Source organism: Ambystoma mexicanum, chromosome 5q, assembly GCF_040938575.1.
Source record: "Ambystoma mexicanum isolate Mex_15411 chromosome 5q, UKY_AmexF1_1, whole genome shotgun sequence".
Lineage (NCBI taxonomy): Eukaryota > Metazoa > Chordata > Amphibia > Caudata > Ambystomatidae > Ambystoma > Ambystoma mexicanum.
The window spans coordinates 941119432-941144529 of NC_090933.1; the positions used below are offsets into that span (position 1 = coordinate 941119432).

The window sequence follows — 25098 nt, forward strand, 5'->3', positions numbered from 1 at the left end:
GATGAAGCCGGAGAGACACCTGGAAATGGAAGCCTTGGAGAGGGCCTTCCCATGGTGCACAGGACCAAAGTTCACAAAAAGATGTGAAGTCTTCCGGAAACTCTTTGTGCAGTCAATCTAGAACTTCAGCGCTCTAGCCCCATCCAGCGAGTGCAACGTCCTCAAAGCTGGCGACGAAGGAGTCGGAAAAAACACAGGTAACACCAAGGGCTCGTTTAGATGAAAGTCTGACGGCACCTTGGGCATGAAGGAGGGCTGCGTCCTCAGCACCACCCTCGTGTCGTGAAACATCAAATAAGGTGGCTAACAGGACAGGGCCTGAATCTCACCCATTCGTCGTGTAGAAGTGATGGCTATGAAGAACGCGGTCTACCACGACAAAAACTTCAGTGCAACTGTCTGCATAGGTTGAAATGGTGGGCCCATGAGCCTAGTCAGTACCACATTGAGTTCCCACGCCGGGGCTGGCTCCTTCAACGGCGGGAAGGAACAAAACAGTCCTTTTCCAAACTCCTTATCCATGCAGTGTGACCATAACGACTACCGGCTCTGAGATCTGCTATATCGGTAAATAGCCGTCAGATGAACTTTGAGGGAGGCATGGGCCAGTCCTGCTTTGGCCAACGACAGCAAATACGGTAGCACCTGCAGAGCAGGGACTTGTAAAGGGTCGATCTTCTGTATATGGCACCAAACGGCAAACCTCTTCCATTTATGTCCATAGCATTTAAGAGTAGATGATCTCTGACCTTGGCAAGTACGTCCTTGCATTCCGCTGGGAGATAGTAACCCCCAAACTCTCATTTTGCAGGAGCCAGGCCTTCAGGTTCAGCGATTCTGGGTTGTGGTGCAAAATTTTGCCTCCCTCCTTGGCGAGAAGATCTGCGACCAGCGGAAGCTTGAATGGAGGTGATGTCGACATGTCTAGAAGGTCCAGGTACCAGATCTGCCTCGGCCACACCAGTGCAACGAGGATCATCCTGCACCAGAACCGTCTGAGTTAATTGACTAGTCGAAGAAGCAACGACATGAACGCATACAGAAACAGACCGCCCCAAGGGAATGATAATGCGTCCCCCATGCTGCCCGACTGGGGAAACCTGCGGGCGAACCTCAGGCACTTGGTGTTCGTCGCTTTCGCAAATAGATCGATCTGGGGATTGCCCTATCTGCTGAACAGGATATCCACTTGATCCTGCTGAAGTTTCCACTCGTGGCAAGAGCATATAGCTCCCTGCTAAGGGAGTCGGCAACGGTGTTCTTCACTCTTGCCAGATGAAACTCGATGAGGAACATCCCCTGGGCGACGGCCCAGTGCCATGGGTCCTGCGCTTCTCTGGAGAGCGCCAGGGATCTGGTGCCCCCCTGCTTACTGAGGTTAAACATCATGGTGGTGTTGTTTGTGAAGACCTGCACCACCTTGCCCTTGAGGGACGGAAGGAAATACTTGAGGGCACAAAACAAAGCCCGCAGCTCCAACACGATGTGCAACGATTTCTCCTCCGGCAGCCACAGGCCTCTTACATGAAGACTTCCAGCGTGAGCTCTCCATCCTTCCAGGGAAGCATCCATCGTGAATGGCTGATGGTGTGGTAGGGTCTGGAAATCGGCGCCTCCGGACAGATGAGCGCGAACATCCCACCACAGTATCGCTCGATGGAAGCTCTCGTCGAGTGTGATCTTGTCCTGGAAGCTTCCCAACACTTGTATCCAACAGGCATCGAGGAACTCCTTTAGTGGACGCATCCGTAGCCTGCATAGTCGGATGAAGTAGATGCACGACGACGACATGTCGAGCAGCGACTTGAGGAACCTCATCGACGTGACCTTCAGGGCCAACAGCCATTGTACCTTGCCCAAGATGGCCGCCATCCTCTCCTCCGATGGAGACGCCAGGCACGACACTGTGTGGAGTCGGGATCCCAGAAACAACACGTCCTGCGATGGAATCAAGCAGGACGTTGCATAGTTCACCGCGAACCACAGATGCGTCAGTTGGCGAATGGTCCTCGCTGTGTGGTCGACGGCAATGACCTTCGAACTGGCCCAAATTAGTCAGTCGGCCAGATAAGGGTAGATGTGGATCCCCTGCAGTCGCAGCTGCGCCGCTACCGGCACCAGGCACTTGGTGAAAAACCTTGGCGCCGACTTCAATCTGAAGGGTAGTGCCTTGAATTGTTGGTGCTTATCTTGAATCATGAATCGCAGGAACTTGCGGTGCACTTTGTGAATGGGGATGTGGAAGTACGCATCCTCCAAGTCCAGCAACTACAGGAAGTCCCCCCCTATTCCAGCTGTCCGAGCATGTGCTGAAGAGTGACCATCCGGAATTTTTGGTATTTGATGTACTTGTTTAGTCGACAAAGGTCGAGGATGGGTCTCAAACCCTCTTTCACGAGGAAGTACCTTGAGTACACTCTGGAGCCTCTTTGGGACAAGCTCTATCGCGCCTTTCCTTAACATGGGCTGCACCTCCAGCAGCAGCAGAGGGACGTGGTTTTCCTGCTGGGCCACCGATGGTATATGGGGACACTTCTGTCGATATTCCAGGGTGTGTCCATGGGCGAGAGCGTCCAGCAGCAAAGGGTCGGTGGAGATGGTCTTCCACACGCTGACTAAGTTCGCCAGCTGGCCTCCCACCGGGGTGCACGAGTGGGGTCCCGATGCCACGGTCGGTTCAATACTGCTTGGACATTGAAGGAACACCTTGGGGAACCCGAAGATGATGGCGAAGTACTCCTCCAAAGGTCTTGAGCAGCCTCTGTTGGTCTCCTGGGCCGAAGAGCGGGAGGGTTGGCAGTAAGAAGAGGAGCACCCACAAAACGCCTTGGAGGATCCGTGGGACTGACTGAGGTCCTAAAGGACATCCTCCGTTGCTGAAGAGTGCCCAAAGCAAGTGCTGTCTCCGTATCCGTCTTTATGGCTTGGAGAAACTCATCCACAGCCTACCCGAACAAATTGTCCCTGTCGAAGGCATGTCTTGAAGAAAGTTGGTGGCCTTGAGCCAGCCACGACGAATGCAACCTCTGTTGCCCATTTGCTGGAACCCCCCCATTGTCCGTGGCCACTTGTTAGGGAGAATTATCATAAATGTGCTAATTCCCTTCACCTTCGAGACCCCCAGCAACTTTGCTGGATTTTGAGGACTTGATTATTTTACCTGTACAGAGTGAGCTTTTTTTCCCCACTCATGTATTTTGATGTATGTATGATTATGGAGTTTTAAGGTAACTCCATAGGCATCTTTTCATGTTTGTTACACAGCACCCTCAGTGGAGTGACACAGGGATGTCTTTTTAGACATCCCAAAGCTTTAAATGCCTTCTCTGGGATATACTACTGTTTCCCAGAGAAAGGTTAAATTGACTTTACTAGTCTTTTCAAATTCCTGGACCCAGCACACACCATCTTCCTATAGAGTGCTGGAGTGGTTACCTAGTATACCCTGTGGCTAGAAACTCATGTAGCAGTCAAACGCTACCCTTTTCTATCAAAATGGCTGGTAGCAATGGTTTTATAACAAATTACCATGATTTTTGCCTAACGCGAACAACAGAAGCTAAAAATTGCGGGAGCAATATTTTTCAAGATGTCGCATTAAGCCCCTTTGTTTAAACGGGTCCCGGTCTTTTTTCCCCCCCCATTTCTTTTTGGAAAGGTCCTTCTAGTGTTCATCTTTGTGCGCCAAACCAGTTTTGGTCCCTTTGTTTCCATGCCTTTGGCAGGTTTCAGGACTGAAGACCGCCTCTGGCGCCCAAGTGTCTGGGGTGGGCAGTAAGTGAGGGAGGTGCCCGAAACTCCATGTGCATAGTCTCCTAGGAGACCCAAATGCAGTCTGGCGTGATTGGCTGGCTGACTGTCCAGCAAGGACAGCCCCCCTGCTGGGTGAGTGGCAGCTAGGCTGGAATGAATGGGAGAAAACTGTTTAAAAGGCGAGTCTCCTGGACTGAAAAGCAGAGTCGACCATTGGAACGACAGAACTGAAGACGAGCTGGAAGGGGACGGCTGCTGCAACTCCTCGACCGTTGGTTTGCCTGGTGAAGCCCTGCTGCAGGTCCGAATTGCCAAGTTCATCTCGACAGAGAAGCCCCTTCAAGGACGACTTCTTCCTTTGAGCTGGTGGGACCAATCAACTCATAAGCCACCTGGATACCATTCTCGAAGCTGGTTAGGATTAAACAGGAGGAAGGACACCAGCTCGTGTGCTTGAGGAACAGCTACTCGAACTGAAGTGACTCAATTTTGTCAGCATTTTCCGACGATCCCGTGCAGTGCAGGAGTCCCCCGACATCCTCCCTCTTGTCCCCACGACTGAGGCTCAGGAACAGTGAGATCTGCAATAACTGCCAGGAACCATCGTCTTCAGCTGCATCTTTTCCTGGTATTAAGGTACTGTGCCAACCGGATTGAGAGCACGCTTCTCTCGCGGTGAAAGCTTGTGGAACTTTCACAATTTACAGGCCTAATCAGCTTGTGACCCAACATATGATTCTTTTTCATACAAACTACTTTTGAGAACTTTGGCAAAGACTTTACAGTTTACTTCAAGAACTGCTCTTTCCTATCCAAGACACTACTAGTCCATTGACTTTGGCCTATGCGGATTGAACTGAATCGAGTACTCTAGTGAACTTTAACTATTTGCACTGCCTAGGAAAGTATTTGATCTATTCTGCCAACCTGTGCCTTTTTGCTCCCATTGAAAGTAATCGAAATGCCATTTTGCTCCTATTTCAGGAGCCTAATTTGTTCAGACACTTGGTTTGCAATTGAAGTGCGTTTGTGTATGATATTAAGTTGCCTCCTCCTAGTGAATATTTTCTAAATGATTGTGTAATAAATTATTAAGTGTTTTACTAAGAAACCTACTTGAACCACTGTGATAGAAAGACCTATGTCCGACTCTGTACTCCTCTTGTACTGCTCACATTCCATCTTGAGATGAGCCTGGCTGCTCAGCTCGCTACCACAAAACTGTAGTACAGACTTATACCAAAGGTTAGTTTTTGCTTACACCTGTAGTCCTAATTGTATGTGGTGGTCCCAGAGGGTACTGCATGCAATTCTGCCTATCACCACTGTGATGGCGTGGTCTGACGCCACTTCGCCTTCCTGCACAATCTCCAGCGCTTCTGACCTCAGGAGGTAACTCGACGAAATCTGCCCTTGAGGGGCACTGAAGAATCCGAAAAACAGGTCCAAGGTTAATCGGAAGGTTGATCGAGGGAGCACAAGGCCCGATTGACCATAAAATAGAGTAATACTTTTCCAAAAAGCGCAAAATGCAGTAAAAGCTCAAGAGCTAAACACAAAGACTCCCACCACTTGAACGTGCTGTAAAAATCTGAAGATCGTGCCAGAGGAGGGGCTTAGGTAGAGGGCAGTCATTGGTTGGGGGCAGTATGAAACAGAGCTCAGTATTTGATTGTTCGGAGCAAGACAGTTCAGAATGCAACAAGTTCAGAATGCAACAAACTAATTTGCCTTGTTCAGAGGAGAATTGCCTAGCATTTCGGACAAAGACTGATATGTGGGGATATTTCTTCTCTGTGAAAAGAACAGTGAGCTAAAGACTTGGTTGAGACTCTCCCAGGGGCCATCCACCCAAGAACAAGTCAATGGGCTGTGTTCGTGTTGGTAGTTTTTCCCAGACCCCCCCCCCCGCCCTGTTTTGCCTGTTTTTACTAATACAGTGTGCGGACATTCCTTTGTGGGTGCTTGGGAACTACACTGTACTGAAGAACCAGCGTGCATCACCTCCAGAGAGCTAGGCCTTGATTGCTCGCCCCCGTTTTACCAACTAGAGAATCTTGGCTGAGGTCCTCTGAGCCTCTCCTCTGCCATATAGAGGGCAGGATTACAGACACCCCCTCCAGTCTTTACAGTAGCAAAGCTCAAAAGAAGCAATTACTCTTACCTCTGGACCAGGCGAACCTTCAAGCAAACAGGTTGCGCAGCACTGCTTGGCCGATCCTGGACATCTCTCTGGCATCCCGGTCGACGCAGTAGAATCTCGTGAAGGTGTGCATGGACCTCCAGGTAGCAGCCCTGCAGATGTCCAGCAGGGGCACACCAGACAGGGAGACCATAGTGGCAGCGATCGCTCTGGTGGAATGTGCTCTCGGATGGCAGGGCAGCGGTCGGTTTGCCAACCGGTGACAGTGAGTGATACAGCCGGAGAGCCACCTGGAGATGGAAGCCTTGGACAAAGCTTTCCCATGGTTCACAGGACCAAATTTCTTCAAAATTGTGAAGTCTTCCAGAAAATCTTTGTGCATGCCACAAAGAACTCCAACGGTCGTGCCACATCCAGCGAGTGCAAACTCCTTTTAGCCGGCGACAAAGGCATCGGGAAAAAACACAGGTAACACCAAGGGCTTGTTGAGATGAAATTCCAACAGCACCTTGGGCATGAAGGAGGGGTGCGTCCAAAGCACCACCCTTGTCTCATGGAAAGTCAAGTAAGGTGGTTTGCAGGATAGGCCCTGGATCTCACCAACTCGTCGTGCAGAGGTGATGGCCATGAGGATAGCTTTCTTCCACAACAGAAACTGTATGCATAGGTTTGAATGGGGTCCCCATGAGCCTAGTCAGCACCACATTGAGTTCCCACGCCGGGGCCGGAGCCTTCACTGGCAGGAACGAGCAAAACAGTGGACGGTCGTCCTGGGGATCTGGTGTAGCAGGAGATCACTGCAAGATACACATTGATGGAGGTGTGCGCCAGTCCCGATTTAGCCAAAGATAAGTACAGAAGCACCTAAGGGGCCGTGACCCTCAGAGGGTTGATCTTCTGCCAACGGCAACAGGTCGCAAAGTGTTTCCACTTGTGACAACGCCCTGGAAAGTACCTCCCTGCAGTCCGTAACCACAGAACTCTAAGGAGCCAGGACCTCAGGTTCAGCGATCCCGGATCAAGCGCCTCCTTGCCTGGCGAGAAGATCCGTCAACACCGGCAGCGACGTTGACATGCTGAGAAGGTCCGGGTACCAGATCTGCCTCGGCCACGCCGCTGCAACGAGGATCATCCTGCACCAGTACTGTCTGAGTTGATTGATGACTAAGTAGTAGCAGCAACAAAGGGAAAGCATACAGAAACAGGCCGTTCCGCGGGAATGAGAATGCGTCCCCCATGCTCCCCGGTTGGGGGAACCTGCTGGCGAACCTCCGGCACTTGGTGTTCGCCACAGTCGCAAACAGATCGGTGTGGGGACTGCCCCATTTGCAGAAAAGTTTCGACTTGATCCTGTCGAAGCTCCTACTCGTGGCAAGAGCGCAGCTCCCTGCTGAGAGAGTCGGCAAGTGTTCTTTACCCTCGCCAGATGGAAGGGAACGAGGAACATCCCCTGGGCGACGGCCCAGCACCACAAGTCTTGTGCCTCCTTGGAGAGCGCTGGGGATCTGGTCCCCCCTGCTTCTGGATGTAAAACATTGTGGTGGTATTGTCCGTGAAGACCCTCACCACCTTGCCCTTGAGGGACGGCAGATTACAACCAGAGGGCCCAAAACACTGCCTGTAGTTCCTGGAGGTTGATGTATAGCGTCTTCTCTTCCGGCAGCCACAGACCTCTGGCGTGAAGACGTCCAGTGTGGGCTCCCCATCCTTTCAGGGAAGCGTCCGTCGTGACAGTCTCCTGGTACAGGGGGCTCTGGAAGGCTGTGCCTCCGGTGATGTTGGAACGCACGCTCCACCACCTTATCGCTCGATGGAACTCCTCTTCGAGCGCAATCTTGTCCTGAAAGCTTCCGGACACCTTGAGGCAACGCGCGTCGAGGACCTCCTGGAGTGGACACACCTGCAGCCTGCATAGCCGAATTAGGTATATGCACGACGACATCATGCAGAGCAGTGACTTGATGGTCCTCACTGTGGCGATCTTCAGTGACAGCAACCATTGCACCTTGCCCAGGATGGCTGATTTTCTTTCTTCCGACAGAGCTGCCAGGCCAGACACCTTCGAGCCTGGATCCCAGGAACAGGGCATCCTGCAACGCAGTCAAGCAGGACTTGGCATAATTCAGTGAGAATCCAGGTTTGTCAGCAATTTGACGGTCCACGCCGTGTGGTTGACGGCGATGTCTTTTAACATGGCCCGGATGAACCAGTCATCCAGATAAGGGTACACGTGGATTCCTTGCAGTCGCGGATGAGCCGCCACTGGAACCAGGCCTTTGGTGAAGACTCTTGGCGCCGACATAAGTCCGAAGGGGAGCGCTCTGAACTAGAAATGCTGACCATGGATAACGAAGCACAGAAACTTGTGATGTTTTGTGTTTATGGGGGCGCGGAAGTAGGCGTCCTCCAGAAAGTTTCCTTGCTCCAGCTGGCCTAGGGTGTGTTGCAGAATGACCCATCCAGAACGTCTCTGACTTGATGTACATGTTGAGCCGTCTCAGGCCGAGAATGGGCCTCCAGCCCCCAGTCGTCTTCCTTTCGAGGTGGTCACTGGTGGTATTTGAGGACATCTCAGTTGAAATTCCAAAGTGTGTTATCCAGCACACCCATCGGTCGGTGGGGATGGACTCCCACACGATGGCAAAATTTGCCAGCCAGCCTCCTACCAGGGTGCATCGGTTGGGGCCCGACGCCCTGGCCGGTTCAATCTTGCTTGGAGATAGACGGGCCGCATTGCAGTCCCAGACTACGATGCTGACCGCCCCCAAAGGCCTTGGAGCAAGCCCTGTTGGGCCTTGGAGCGACCCCTGTTGGCTTCCTGGGTCGAGGAGCAGGAGGGGCTGGAGCTAAGAGGAAGAGCCCCCACCAACACCATTCGAAGATCGGATAGATTTCCCTCCTGAGGAAGTAAAGGACTTATCGTTGCTGTAGAGTGCCTAGGGCACATGCTGTCTCCATGTCAGTCTTGATGGCCTGGAGGGATTCATCCACAGGCTGTCCCCGTCAAAGGGCATGCCTAAGACCCTTGTCTGGAACTCCTGTCTAAAGTTGGTGGCCTTGAGCCAGCCACGATGGCAAAGGCAGAAGCTGTTTCCCCATCTGGTGGAAACACGTGGCTGCAATTTCCAGGGCCATTTTGATGGCGTGGTCGGACGCCACCTCGCCTTCTTGAAGGATCTCCAAAGCATCTACCCGCTTGTCATCGGGGAGGAAGTCCAGTAGCGGTGCCAACTTAAACCACAGCTCCCGCTCATATCTGGCCACGATTGCGAGGGCACCTTGCCCATCATTGCCGAGTAGATAACCTTTCTACCAGAGAATCCAATTTCTTCCCCTCATTGTCCAGAGGGGCAAAAGGAGACTACTATGGCAAGCTCGACGATTTCTTCCTGGCGGCCGCCGAGACCACAAAGTCCAGCAAAGGTTGAGACCGTAGGCACTTGGGTGCAGAGTCCGGCATCCTGTACTTTTTCTCTAGCCGGTCTCTCTTCGCAGAGACTGTCGAGGGGTTCTTCATCAGTGCCAGCCCTTCATCTCAAATATCGTCCATGAGTGGGACCGAAAGGATGGTCTTCCTCTTCGCCTTCTGGCACCGATATAAGAAGCTTTCCTTTTCCTCCGGCGCTGGAAAAGCTCAGATGCTCAGGCGATCATTGCATGGAAGGATCCTACTTTGTCCAGCAGAGAGGCCCTGGGCAGAGGAGACAGGCGGTCCCCCATCCCGCCATTGTCATCTATGCCCACTGTCCCTGTGTCCGACTCAGTCTCCCTTGGGGGAGTGGGTGGCGATGGGTGGCATGGAGGCGTGAGATGCCTCTTCCTGGTCGGTGGTTGCCCCGGTGTCAATGGGGTGGTTGGGAGCGGACCGTGAGGCCGTCGGCATCCTCCTTTGTATCTCCGAAACCAGCGTGTGGAGGGTCGAAAGGATGTCCAGTGAAAGATCTTTCGTTAATACCTGGGGTGCAAGCACGCTGGACCCAGGGCCCTTGTCTTGGGGCCCTTCATTGTCATCTCCATAGACTGTAACCCTGTTGTCGCCCCCGTTGTGGGGCGATTCCCTGACGTTCCCATCGTCCCCATGGATGGTGTAGACAGAAAGGATCCCATCCTCATCGGACGAAGAAACGTCAGTTCCTTGGAGGCCTTCACGTCCCCATCGCCCCCTTCTCTGGGTCCTGATGGGCAGTCTCGGGCTTAGGTCGGGCATCCTCTTCTCAACTGGCCTTCTCAAAGCCTCCCTCCTGGGAGGAAGAGACCCTGGCCGGCATCGGGGTAACTTGGGATGGGTCCGAACCCTATGGCCTTAGAGAGTGACATCACCACCAGCTCGATGGAAAGTGACGATTTGGCCTGGTGCACTTGGGCCTTCATGGAAAGGCTGGATCCCTTGTCTTGCTTGGCCTGCTCCTTCACGGCCAGGTCGGTGTCATGATGCCTACCCCGGGGATCAAGACCAAGTCCAGCAACCCCGGAAGCAGGCATCAAGTTACCCCAAGCAAGCCTTACAACCCCCTCTAGGGGCTATTTGGGTGCAGTCCTGGCGCCATAGGCGCCAGGCTCATAGATTAAAACTTACCTGATGCAGACCATGCTGCAAACTTACCTGATGCAGACCATGCTGCAAACTTACCTGATGCAGACCATGCTGCAAACTTACCTGATGCAGACCATGCTGCAAACTTACCTGATGCAGACCATGCTGCAAGAGCTCCAAGCCAAACGAGGCTTGGAAGGGACTATTTTACCTATGGACTATTTTTTTACTCGGGTGGGGCTGGGGAGGAATACTTACCTGGGACTACTTTGGAGGCTATTTAAACCACGCCCGAAGAGCAGCACACGCTTCGCGTTATTCTGCATCCAGCAGCGTAACTCTCACCGTGCCTGCAAGTCTGCATCCAGTCTTCTGCCACGCCCGCCTCGAGTTTGGAGCTCCTAGAAAAAGGGAGAAAGAAGGAGAAAAGGTTAGAACAAGAGCAATACCTTTGATCCTTACCTGAATTCCCGATCCATCGCGACTTCGAGTTGGAACAAAATTTATTTTATGCGCGTCGCCTCGCCTGTTGCAGCGCCACGCTGAACACACCAGCCTTTGCAGCATCTTCACATTTCACTGCATCCTCCTGCATGTTCCCGCCGCACTCTGGCACCTAAGGAGAAGACAAGAACAGCAAGGTGAGCCAAGGAAATACACAGAGCAATACCCCCCATAGACTTACCTGATTTTACCACCGGGGGAACTATTCTTCTTCACAGGTCGGCGCAGTTTCCACTGCATCCTAGCCGAACCCCGGCCCCTAAGGGGAAACAAAAGGATAGCAAGGTGAAACAAGGGACTAACAAGGGGAACCCTCCTCACCACAAAAGACTTACCTGATTTTACAGCCGGAGGCATTATTCCCCGAGACTTCATACTTTCTCTCAGCGCCTGAATAAGGGAGAAAGCAACAGGTTACATATGGACATTATTTTATCGAACTGTGTTGGATAATACAAATCCTTACCAGAACATTACCGGCTGCGACGAGGAACTCTTCAGTAGGGTCAAGCTGCAACCTACAAGGAATCGGACAAGAGTGAAAGTCAGGCATTTGAACCAGTGAAGCAACTGGTCATCTACGCGCCCCTGCGCTCTATGCAGGATGGAGAGCTAATCTTTTCAAATCATCAGGTGAGACTATAAAAGGGGACATCCAAGGTGATCAGTGGGGAGAACAGCGGGGTGGGGGGATTTACGCTCAACTCCACAGATGGTTAATCCCCTTTCTCCATTTGCAGAAGAATATTCCTACGTGCCAAGCAAAGGAAGCTAGGTGGGCCAGTCCAGTCCGTCATCTCGGCCCTACGCGTCACATTGGTGGAGACCGCAGCAGTCCAGTCCAGATCGACGCCTCTGTGGGAGCCAGGTGAGCGTAACATTCGGACACCTTGCCCTTTTTGGTATGCACCTTCAGGGCCGGGTCAGACCCCTTGTCTACTTTGGCCTTCTGCTTTGCAGGTAGGCCAGACACCGTACCCTGCTTGGCCTTCTACAGTTTTGCCTTCTTTATAGTCTCTCAGCTTCCTCGGGGTAGCAGCCTTCCTCTTGGACAAAGAACCAGAGTGGGGACCGGAGATCGATGCGAAGGGGATGACGATTGTGCCCAAACGGTCGCAGGACCCGCACCAGTGGCGACCCCGACGGAAGCGGACTTGCAGTGCTTGGCCTTGTGTTGGGTCCCCACGGGTGTGGCGCCCTCAAAGGACTTAGAAGACCGCTCAGGTTTGCTGGAGCGGGCGAGGCATGCCCCTGGGTACCACCTGGGGCATAGGCCCTGGCCTGCAGCCACGACTCCCAACCTTTGGTGTCGATCCTGTGTGCGCTTCGTGAAGCCACAGCAAATCATACAATCTTCTTCCTTATGCGTCAGGTGCAGGCAATACAGAGATTCGGAATGTTTGTCGTCCATGTACACATTCCACAAACCGCAGCAAAGCTTGAAGAGGGAAGTGTTGGGGAGAATTTTCATTTATGGCTAATTTCCTCACCTAGTGAGTCCCCCAGCAGCTTTGCTCGACTTCTGGAGTTTATTTTCTTCCACTTGGTAAGAGTGTGAGCTTTTCCCCCCACGCTTACCTGTGTTTTGACATGTGTATTTCTATGTTTTTGTGATTATGGACTCTGAAGAACACCACTTCAGTAGCCCCCTTCTTTTTGTGTGTCACACAGCACCTTCAGTGCCGTGACACAGGGTTGTCTTTGAGACTTCCCCCCCCCCCCCCCCCCGACTCCATTTCTGAGGCTGACTACAGTCTCCCCAGAAAAGGGTAAAGTTGTCATTGACTAAGTAAAGTTAATCTACCACAGATCCAGTACACCCCATCTTCCCTGGAGTACTGGAAAGGGTTAATTCATATCCCTTTTTATCTGTACCTCCTAGAGCATTGTTTCGCTCTTTTAACATTTAGACTTGGCTGGTGGCAGTGGTATCTACCCTAACTTTTCTACCGTGATTATATTAGATAAACGTGGTATTGTTCTTGTCTAACATATTAGCCTCGAACATAAACCCGCTTGACCAAATAGTCTTTCTTTTGGCTCTGGTTGGATTTATTCGCCATTTCTTTTTGTTAAAGTCCTTCCTGTGTTTTACTTTGCGCTGCAAACTAGGTTCGCCTTCTTTGTTCACCGTCTTTTGGTGGGCTTCTGATCAGAAGCCCCCCACCAGGCGCCCGGGTGTCTAGGTGAGCTGAATGTGAGGGAGGGGTGTAGTTACCCCCCGCACAGGGTATCCTAGGAAACCCAAGTCACATTTTGCCATGATTGGCTGAGGTGGTTGTACAACTCCCCCTGCTGGGTGATTGACAGCCAGGCTGTGTGAATGGGGGTTTTGCGCATAAAAGGCAGGTCTCTTGGGCTAGAGGTCAGAGAGTCGCCACTGTAACTACAAGGAACCGAAGAGAAGGGGAGAGGACGACGGCTGCTGCAACTACCCTGTCCCAGTGAAGCCCTGCTGCAGTCCTGAGCTATCTACCTTTCAACGACTAACAAGATCCAGTCCGGAGTCTTCTTTCCTTGAGCCTGGTGGGGAAAACCAGCTCATCTTCAGCCAGAGGTCGCCTTCGTGGTCGAAATCGCTGCACGCTGCTGTAGTGGTCCGGATAGCCACCTGAAGAGCCTCTCCTGTTTTGAAGGAGTGCACCTTTTATTCTTTGTCGCTGCTGCCGGCTTCATCCCTGTGTGGTGCAGACCCCCTTCAGATGTCCTCCTTCACGACAAAGCTCCAGGAATCGTGGGGCTGCAGGAAACCATCAGGAACAATTGCCAGGGCACCAGCTGCACCATTGGAAGAAGGTACTGTGTTCTGCTTGAGGAAACTGGGTGAACCCCTTTTCTTCATCTTCAAGGCTTACCCTTGTCTTCCCTCCTTATAACTTTTGCTTCCGAACATTGACAATATCGAAGTACTTTTGGCTACGTTGAATCGTGAACTGTCTGATCTTCGGCAACAGGCCCCCAGTGCCACTTCACCCTGGCTCTGGCCCTTTGACTTTTGAACTCCTGTTTCTGAGTGTTTCTCGATTCTGTCTGCCTAACCAAAATATTGCCTGGGATTTTTGCCTCCAACTCCCTCTGGGTATCTCAGGGATAAGTGTGTTTTTGCCCCAGTAGCATTTCATGTCACGGATACGCGTTTATTTAGTAGACTGAACTGTCAAAAAGTGATCGCAATCATATTCGCGGTAACGTGTTTTGTTCATAACACCGGTTCATTCAAACACAGGGTACTTACCTTGATACATACTGTACAAAGTGAATTGGTTAGTTGTAGTATATTTGACGTGTGGTTTTTGTATAAGTTTAATAGAAGTGTTGCGTTTATAACGAATGGTCCAAAAATGAATGTACTTGTATTTTTCTACCTGAAACCTTGAGTCAGTGTTTGCTTGAGTCACAGTAATTGTGGTCCCTTTGTGTAATCTCTGCTACTGCTCATATACTCATGAGATAAGCCTGGCTGCTCCACCACTGCTACCACTCTGACATAGTAGTACAGGCTTGTACCAAAGTTAAAAATTGTATAGCCACCTGTAGTGTTAATTGTGTGTAGTGGTCCCTAAGGGCACTGCACAGGATTCTGCCTAACAGGAAGCGCCGCCCTTCTTTTCCGACATGATCCACGCAGTGTAGGCCTGAATAACTTCTGGAAGCTTCTGAGAAGAACACTCAACAAAATCCACCCTTGAGGGGCGCTGAAAAGAGCTGAAAAAAGGATCCCCTTTATTCGGAAGGATATTCAATGGAGCACACACCCTGATTGACAGAAAAATAGAGTACTACACTTCCAAAAAGCACAAAAACATAGTAAAAGATTGAGAGCTAAGCACAAGGACTCCTAACACTTGTGCTGTAAAAATCTGAAGATGGCTGTCAGAGGAGGGGCTTAGGTAGAGGGAAGTCATTGGCTGGAGGCAGTATGACCCAGAGACCAGTGATTGGTTGTTAGGAGAAAGACAGTTCAGTAATGAAACTGATGTTTTCTTTAACAAGGATTCCCAGCCTGACTGGGAATATTCATGAGCATGTGAATCCAGACCCCATGCTGGAGATTGTTGGAGTGCAGACCCCTTGAGGACACTTCACAGGATGGAGAAAGACTAGTTCCAGCGACTGTCAACACTCCTAAGCACAGACAGGCAATCTTCCAGGCATAGTCACAGAAGAAGATCCAGCACATCCTTCTTTGTTGATGGGAAGCTAACATTTAGTGAGCATGAAACTTATGGAACAAGCAGGCGAATACCAATGTTCCGAGGCTAAATGTGGAAGGTTGTGAGGTAGCCCAAGAGGGAGCTGGTCAGTTCACTACGCAGTCCAGGGACAGTTTGGAAGGCTATGGGGGTTTCTATGTGAAATGACCTAATTTAAAAGCTCTCAAGAGAAAAGTAACCATTTACAATCACTTATTTTCTTTTGATCATAAAACCGGCATTGTAAAAGTTATTTTCCAGTTGAGAGCTTTACAATCATTTTTTCTCTTTAATATTTGGGGTGTTTTAGTGTGCAGCAGGGGTGAGACAGTTCGATTTAGAAAGACCAATCTGTGCGTTCACGGAGTGGTCTTCCTAAATCGACCTTTCTGTGTAAATAGCTTTAGAGAAAGATCTTTTCACCTAGAACGCTCTGGGGGCATGCAACCCTAAGCAACAGTCGAGACTAGTTGTTCCCACTAGTCCAAGGGTCGAAGCACCAACTAGGTGATTCTTAAATCAGGCAGAGGAGCAGGACTTCACCGAGCCAATCACTGGAGAGAATGCTCGTCAGCTGCAGAAGTCAACCATGGGTCGTGAGTGGGCTGCTCTTCTTCGTAGGAATCGTGGCTTCAAGTTAGATCTGAGGAATGGCTGCTAGAGTCATCCTCTTCTCCAGAACTGGAATGGGAAGCAGGTTTGAGCCCACCAATGGTAAGAATCTGCACCATTCCAACAGCCAGTAGTTGACAATCGGGACAACTACTGGTTTCACATCTGCCAAGCAGCAGACTTTCTGGCACCAGGGTGTGTGGACTGGGACACAACAGTCCCAGTGCCCTCCCCTTGGCTCACAGACACAAAGGCTCACTAGCCCACGAAGGTAGCAGCTTTCCCGGGCAAGTACATGACCTTACATGGGGTTTCCTGATCAGAGGGCAGTAGGAAGGCCAAACTACAACATGACCACAGAACAAGCGAAGAAACTCATGGCACGGCCATCTTTGGGTGCTAGCCACTTTTATAACCATTTGAGGTAAATGCCAAAGTGGACAAGAGATGCCCTGCAAGGGCGACTTCTGCTCTTGAGTTGGTGGGACCAATCAACTCCAAAGTGAACTCGTTTGGACATCCTCTCGGAGCTGGCTGTACTTCCACTGATGCAGGAACCAAGTGCCAGGAAGATCCTCCAGACTTCCCTTAAGCAGTACTGAACAAGCCTGAGCCACCTCAACAGAGTGCTGCACCCCAGATGCGAGGAAAGTCTGAAGTGGCATCCGAGAACCGCAGTGTTGCTATTTGCTGGCAGACGCGAGGAGCTGAACACCAAAGTGCCACTGAATTGAAGTTTGCCTATTGCTGCCGCTGACCTTCCCAATGCAGTGCAGGAGTCCCCAGACATCCTCCCTCGTCCCCACGACTGAGGACCAGGAACAAAAGGATCTGCAGATCTGTAAAGGAACAGAAGCCAGCTGGAACCATTTCATCTAACCAAAGGTACTGTAAAGTCTAAGAGAACTTACCTCTTGTTGTGTAGCCTTCACTTGAGACTTTTATTGGTTGCCATTGCAGAGTTTCTTACAGCTTTGCCCTCATAAGCTTCAAAGCTTGTGGTCCTTCAAGTGCATCTTATTTCCAAACTTTTCTAAAAACATTGTGCATGATTTTTATACTTACCTGCAAAGAAGATCTCTTCAGCACCCCTAGACTTTGTTCAACTAACATTGCCTGTCCTAGCTCCCCAAGAGACTCTTCCACCTTCGACTTTGTGCTTTTGCCTTTCCCCCAGAAAAGGGTTAATTTATTTTGCATTGGAGGGTTTTAAAAGTACTTACCAGTTTATGAAGTATTTATTAACCTTTATTCTGTTCCCCTATCTAACACTTTGCACCCAAACTCAGTACTGCTCTAAATCTACCAGTGATAAATCAATGTCCACAGTGTCGTGGCTATTTAAGTCACCTGACGGTGTAGGGAAGTGTCTGTGCGCCATCCTCAATGGGTATCATCTGATTCAGAGAAACGTTTTGAAGTGTATTATAATTCTTACATATCTTGCTCCCTTCTGGAAAAGGTTTATATAACAGACTGTTAAATTAAATCATTGTTTAATCAAGACACCTTCAGTGTAAGTGTTTATTTGAATAACTGTCACTGTGAAACACTGCGTTACAACCCAACTGCTCACATTGACCCCGTTCCTGAGATAAGCCTGGCTGCTCAGCCACACCACCAACCTGTGCAGTACAGACTTATGCCAAAGGTTGGGTTCCTATTGCCAGCAGGTCAAGGTTGCTGTAGTGCACACAAAGGGAACTGCACACAATCTTGCCTAACAGTAATCTATAATTTATGCCCTTGACATGGGTTCAGTGTTTGATCCATGACAAGAGATTCATTCATACACAAACTATGCAGTATTTCCATCACTAACAAGTACATATTTACCTGCTCGACTGATCAGATGATGGCCTTGGTGGAAGTGGTTCAACAGAGAAAAGTTCTTCACTGCCTTGCATTGCATCTATGCTGGTGCTTGCCAAAGTAAAGGGAGCAGTAGGGCGGGCTATACCCATCCTTACAGGAACAATCAATGATTCTGCTACATTACACAACTCCTCCACAGCATATGGAAGCAAAGCTTGAAACACTCTTTTGCATTTACCAATTGGCTGAGGAATAAAATTGCTGAAAAACAGAAACAAAGCATATATCAGAAAAGAAATTAAGTGGCAGGTGGCAAAACTAGATTGCACCCATCCTAAACCTTACTCAACTTTAAACAATGTTTAACAGTTAAGTCGATAAACATCTATATCTGTACCTGGATCTTTATTTACAAATATATATTGTGTATTCAAAACGATATATTGCACAAGCACTAATTTAGTTAACAAGCAGAGAGGAGAGTTGTTTTTTATATTTGTGGAGGGTTCGAAATTGCTGGGAGCGATTTAGCTCCCGATTGTAGCCTAGAAGAACCTGGTAAGCTTGACACCAACAGCTACCAGAAGCTACTTTAGGATTCACAGGTCAACTGATGCCAAACAAACACAACTATGTAAATTTACCTTTGTGCATTTGGGACAAACTATAGACATTAGGATACATCTGTAAGACATTTAAAGCATATGGGGGGTCATAAATAATGAACAAAATTATATGTTTGCATCTCATCAAGAAGTTCTTGTCCCCAAGTGGTAGCTCCTGGTCCCTGGTTAATGCTGGATAGCAAGAAGCTGCTTTTAGCTCCTTCTTATCCAATCTTAATTGTGAGTCCTGTATGCCAATATAGGAGCTACATCACACATTTCCAGATGTATCCAAGCCTGCTTTTTTGTACAGCGGTCTATCAAGTTCTTTCTTAAGACTGTCATATCGTGGTATGAGGGAACTTTGCTTCGACCAGAGGTCACCAGAAATATATCAGGGGACCATCTTCACTGTGGGCACCTCCCAATGACTGCTATGTTTTATGACTGCCAATGAAACGGTCATGGAAATAAGTGATTCCGGGCACTACCCAGAAAGGTTATGTAAGACTCACACTTGTTAAGATAGATTTTTAGAACCAGCCATGGGATGGAGTTCTGAGAGGCCACCCTACTTGGTGTACAGGGTAACTGACTTTTGGGTATAGCCAAATTATCAATTTACATGTAGACTGATTTGAGGGGTCAGAAATGCAAGACGGACACAAAGGTCGAGTTCTCTCAAAGTTTATTTATTAAATGAAAACGGGTGGGAAAAACTCACAGCTTTCCCTAAACTAACAAAGAGGTCCTTGCCTAGAAAACAAAAAAAAATGCATCTAGTGTCCAACTAGTCTCTGACCCTCACACTAATACACACAACATAATCACACAAGGACTAGTCCTTCCCGGCATAACATACGCCATTCTAGCATATCTTAAAGGTCAATGTCGGTCAGTAATTCATAGGGTCACTTTAGTGCCCCTTCTTAAATATCAGAATTACCACTGATCGCTCCCAGGAAGGGGGCTTTAGGCCCCTGTGACTTAAGGGTCATTGAAAAGGCTAAACATATCAGATGGAATGAGAGGTTTGCGCTTTGTTCGAACAGTATCTAAGTTCCATCGATCAAACAGGCCTCTATGATGCGTCTTTGTAGATGCGTCATTGTCATCCTTGTTCCATTGCAGAGTACCCGTGATGGCATAAGATTGCGTAGGAGCATAATTATAGCGCACCCGGAAGTAACCGCAAGTAAACTGTTTACTGGCCGGACCCGCTTTGACTTGCATGGATTTTGGACTTCGATTTGAAAAACAAAGAAACAGAGACCATCCCGTGTGCGAGCGAATCTACACGGCGCTCCAGCAGGAGGAAGTCTTTTCAGGCTGCACTCAATCTGCCTGACCTACAAGTAATGCTTCAAAAAACTTTGATGAAAAAGTTTATGTAAATTGTCCTCTGCTTCAATAAGAAGCGTCCATTTACTGAAACATTCTAATTTCCTGCTCTTCTGTTTTTTTCTGTTTTTTTTAATTCTGCAGCTCCATTGTGATTGGAGCTTCTAGAGGAGACTCCCCCCTGGTCCCACCCCCCTTCTGTTACTTAACCCGAGTGAACAGCGCACCGCGCGCGCACCCGGAAGTAACCGCAAGTAAACTGTTTACTGTTCGCAGTGAACTGTGCTTGAGCAGCTTTTGTGTCCAAAACTATAACCATACAAAGAGGTTTTTTTGTGAGAGCTTGTCACTATGCAACAGACCAAAATGGTCAAACTGTATTCACTTCGGACTAATATGCCGAATATTGAACCTCTTGCTGAACAAATCTATGATTTTCATACTACTCCTAAGCGGAATTCATTTGGGCTGCCAAGTCGTGGATCAACAAAGAGTCGATCTATGTCATATACGAGTGATATAAGGAAATTTTATATTGATAGTACATCAGGTCAGGCTGATGTTAGTAACAAAGAGAGGACAGCGACCGATGTCAACTCAACGGAGGGTATACTTGAAAAAAGGGTGAGTCCAAAAACAATACCACATGTCAATCCTATAACTATAGATTTATGCAAAGACACGATGATACACGCAACTCCCACAGCTGCAAAATTGTGCACAGGTAATGATAATGATGTAGTAGTGCCCGTTATTCTGACAGATCCAGAAATCTGCAAAAGCAATAATACAACAATGCAGGTCCCTCCTGTATCAATAGATTTATGTACTCCATCTGACTCATTGCTAGCAGCTTTCTCCGAACGAAGCCTGTTAGGCGACTTAGCCCTCCCTATAAACAATAAAGTAGTGACCGAAATCCAATTTCATGCTGAGATAGACCAACCATGTAACAATGTGGCTATTAAAGACACGACTGCCATTGATGTCAACGTAGAAAATGCACAAATAACGCAAGTTGAATTAGAATCTGCTAACACTGAGCCACCAGAGAATCTATCTGGCGATGATGAAAATGTAGATCACTTGTCCCAATCCCCTGTTCTTTTTCCGGAATGTACTAATGATTCCTCTATTTTGTCAATTTCCTTTACCCAACATTCTCCCAAACGATGTGGACGTAACAAATCTGCACCACAACCACCACAAGCAGCCATTACTTTGGCACCAACAGAATTAACTCTACAAGCTATGAACACTGCTTTGTTTTCCCTAGCTAAACTTTATGAAACACTGGATGCCAGATTACTGGACCAAAACTTTTTACTTAGAGAAATTTTGGAGAAGAAAAGTGACAAATGCCAGCATACTGAAAGTGTAATACTGAAAAGCCCGGACCCATATAAAATGCACTCTATGTTGTCTGGCATAGTGGGACAGATGTTTTTTAATATGAATGATAGTAAAAAAACACATCATAGAGCAACTGTAACCACTTCAGCTGAGGATATGGAAAAGGTCAATTGTAGAACTAATGGTAGTGACATGATCAATAACATACCGAACAGTGACCTAAACCAACATGAAACCAATGATAACTCCATGGTGATGAGTGAAAAAAAGAATAACACCGGATGTGTTAATCATGATGTGACCATAATAGAAACTCTTGAGCACCAAAATAAAAAAGACACTGATTCAACTGTTACAGGAGTTGAAAAGGTTGCGACATCCAAAACATTTTCTATTGAGTCGCCTTTGGAGACTGGAACATATAACATATTCAGTGTGACAAAAAAAGGGAAAAAGCAACTGTCTAACATGCAATCTGAGTCAAAAAAATCCAAAAATCAGAAATTGACTAAAATGCAGAGGAATACGAACACGCAACAATTTATTAAAGCCCTAAGTACTCCTGATAAAAGAACACAAGGGAAAAGGGCAGAAATTGTGAGGAAATACATTGCTATTAGTAAAAGCAAAACCACTTTACCGCCTATACAACTGGCTCCAAAAGTAATTAAAAACATAGTGGCCAATGATGTGAGCTACGAGCCGCTTGATGAGCTGGTAAATGAGGTTTCCAAACAAGAGTGTCTAGAAAATGCACTAAAGACTTTTCCTCCCTCTCAAATACTAAAAGTAAATAAGCAAATCAGTGAAAATGAAGAAAATTGCCAAAAAATCACATTTAGAACACTAGAAGAAAGGCGAGAAGAAATTATGAAATCTATGGGCATATATGCCTCAAGAGAGATTCATAATGCTGATGACAGGTACTCAAAAAGGAAGGAAAATGATAACAATTTGATGGGAGAAGACAGGACAAGAAACTATGAAGTATCTGAACAGTTAAAACAATTGCCGTTGAAGAAACAGCAAGAAAATAGAATACCCTTCAGGAATAGTTATAAGAAATGCAATGACACGACCCATGTAAGTCTCATCCTGAAATGTCGCGGTGGTGAATTTGGCCTATATGACCTAAATAGATCCTCCGTATTAAACATCTTGCGCAGTGTTCAGGCTCTTCAGGAATTAAAGTCCAAAGATTTTGAACAGATTGAATTCGTCGATGATCACGACAGATCTGTAGTAAAAATCTGGATGACATCTGCTATTGTAAAGCATACTATTTGGCAAGCACGTAGTGAAGTATATCATTTAGGCTTCTTGCTTGATAATCCTATGGCAGAAAATAAAATGAATAGTACTTTACCTTCCAATGTTGCCAACATCTATCCCTCACTCCACAATAGCGCCAATACTAACAACATAAAACCCAAGATATATCCTGCTGGAACCCTCATTGAACCTATGACGATTCAATTTTCTACAATAGGTGCAAATGAGATGAAAACTATCACAACTTACCCTCAGAACAAAATGTATAGTAAATGCTAGCTTCCAACATTGAGAAATGAAACAACTTTTAAGCTGGCATCCTGGAATACTAGGGGCCACCTGCACCTTGCAAATTCCTCAGAATCTGTATTGGCTGCTTATGACATAGTCCTGTTACAAGAGACATTGCTTACCTTCCCCCCTGTATGGGAAAATTATTACATTATCTTTGAACCTGCTATTAAGTCGGCCAGAGGCCGCCCCAAGGCTGGTCTTCTTACTGCTGTTAAATCAACCAATGGACTTTTTGCTGAACCATGGGCCTCCTTAAATAGCTATATGCAATTGGTTTGTATTTCAGCTGAAAGCTATATCATAGCATGTATAAACATCTACTGGAATCACTTAGACATCACAGAAAATTTTTTTTTTCAAGGATTTGATACAGTGTTTAGATAAAACTGATAGACCCCTTGATCAACTCTACAGTCATTGCAGGTGACCTGAATATGGACTGTATGAATGACAGGGGAGGAAAGAAGAGAGAAATTAAAGAAAAGTGGACTCATTTGATGCATGAGCGAGGTTTTGTCATGGTAAATGGTGCGGTCCAGGGTGATATTCCAGCCAGAATTACTTGGCAACAGGGTTCTTTAACCTCCACCATTGATTATGTGTACACCAATAGCGAATTCTTCTCTACCATATCTTCTTTTGAGATATCTAAACAAATAAAAAGTGATCATAGTCTTCTCTGTATGACATGGCCTAGAGTGAGCGAACTGGCCACGAGATCCAGACCAAATCATATAACCAACATAGAAGTCTCCACCAAAGGTCACAAGTTCAAATGGACTCCTGAAAATTTGAACAAACTACTCGTGGCAATATCATATCCAAATGACATTTTGAAACCTAATTTACAATTTATGAATGGAGATTATGTTAGCACCCTTCAGCTATTTAAAAAACCATATGGCGTGTGTAACAAGCCTCAGAAACAGCATTGTCATTCTTATGATGAAGAAATTAGTTTAAGGAAATCTGAACTAAGGAGGGATATTCGACACACTACCCTATCAAACAACAGTGATAAAATCCTCATCATTTCCAAATATAAGAATCGCTATAGGAACTGGATAAAGCAACGAAGAGCTGCAATGATGCTAAAAGATGCTCAAACCATGCTCCATTCCATCACCTCTAAGAACTCTGCTTTAGTTTGGGGCCTAATTAAAACTGTGTACACTTCTAAACAATCCATAAGACAAGTAAATGCAGTATCGGAAGAAATTTGGGTCCAATACTATAACTCTCTGTATGCTGAAACCCACTACTCCGATACAGTAAATGAGCAGAGCTATGGTGAAATACAAGACATTGTATATGATAATCTGGACATAGAAATCTACATTAAAAAATTAAGCAAATCCAAAGCGCCTGGTCCAGATGGCCTATCGAACGCGATGCTAAAATCTAATCCGGAGACATGGGCCATGATCCTAGGAGTGATATTCAAACAAGTAATAGCTAGCAAAAGAATACCTCCATCATGGCGTAAATCCATTATTGTCCCCATTTATAAAAAAGGAGATAGATTGAACCCAAAAAACTACAGACCTATTGCGCTCTTAGATGCGCCAGGGAAAATTTTTGCTCGTCTGGTGTTGCGAGAATTCAATAAATGGACTAAAGAAGCGGATCTTAATGATCCCTACCAAACAGGTTTTATTGTGGGTGTAGGGACATCTGTAAACTTGTGTACGCTTGAAGCCATAAAACAGCACGAATTACAAGCAAATCAACCTCTTTATATGGCTTTTGTAGATTTTGAAACTGCTTTTGACTCTGTATCAAGAACCCTTTTGAATAACAAACTAAAAAAAAATGCATGCCCAAAGCATTTATTACATTGGAACATGCAGTTTCACACAGGGACCTCTATCCAAATCCGTCTGTCAATGGATGGTACATTATCTAGACCAATTGAAACATATAGGGGTCTGAAGCAAGGTTGTCTACTGGCATCAACCTTATTTAATTACTTTATTTCAGATGTAGCAAAGACATTTCGTACAATTCAGTCTGATGCTCCACGCCTTGGAATGTATCCCATACCTTGGATGTTCTATGCAGACGATTTAGTCCTTCTAGCTAAAACTACAAATAAGCTGCAAAATCTATTGGACCAATTAGAAAAATTTGTATATGAAAATGAACTGATAATTAATGTTTCAAAAACAAAAATTCTCAAGATTGTGCCCAATAAGAAAACCAGGGTACCTCGTCGATCACTATCCATAGGCATGAATAAATTGGGAAATGTCACGCAATATAAGTACTTGGGATTAAATATAAATGACTCTAGAGCAGATGCTCCGTATATTGATGAGCTGAAAATTAAAATTGGCACGTCTGTTTCACAGGCTTCTATTATAAATCACAGATTTTGTACCTTTTCTCTAAAACCGATAATCACCTTTTATTGTCAAAGAGTAGTCGCAATTGTACTCTATGGTGCAGAAACCAAAATCTGGAGAGACGAGATGTTTTGGCAAAAATTGGAAGGACATTTTTGGAAAAAGGTTCTACATACACCCATGGCTGCTCAGATGTGTCTATTGAGATATGAATTGGGTATTTCATCATTAAACAGTATGTATATGTGGAAATTATGTAGCTTGTATAGGAAATGCATTATGGCAAAACAAGATAATTCTTTAATGCAGATCCTGTCTAGCTACATAAAAACTA

At 47.1% G+C, this 25098-nt stretch overlaps 1 protein-coding gene across 9 annotated transcripts in view; it reads right to left on the bottom strand.

Annotated features, from left to right (window-relative positions):
• The window catches only part of UBR5 (ubiquitin protein ligase E3 component n-recognin 5), a 2447509-nt gene that overhangs the window by 1183500 nt on the left and 1238911 nt on the right, over positions 1-25098 (bottom strand). For all 9 annotated transcript variants that reach the window (XM_069621460.1, XM_069621458.1, XM_069621459.1 and 6 more), the window contains one exon: positions 17576-17815. In XM_069621460.1, the coding sequence (XP_069477561.1) occupies positions 17576-17815 (240 nt within the window). The remainder of the gene's footprint in view (positions 1-17575; positions 17816-25098) is intronic.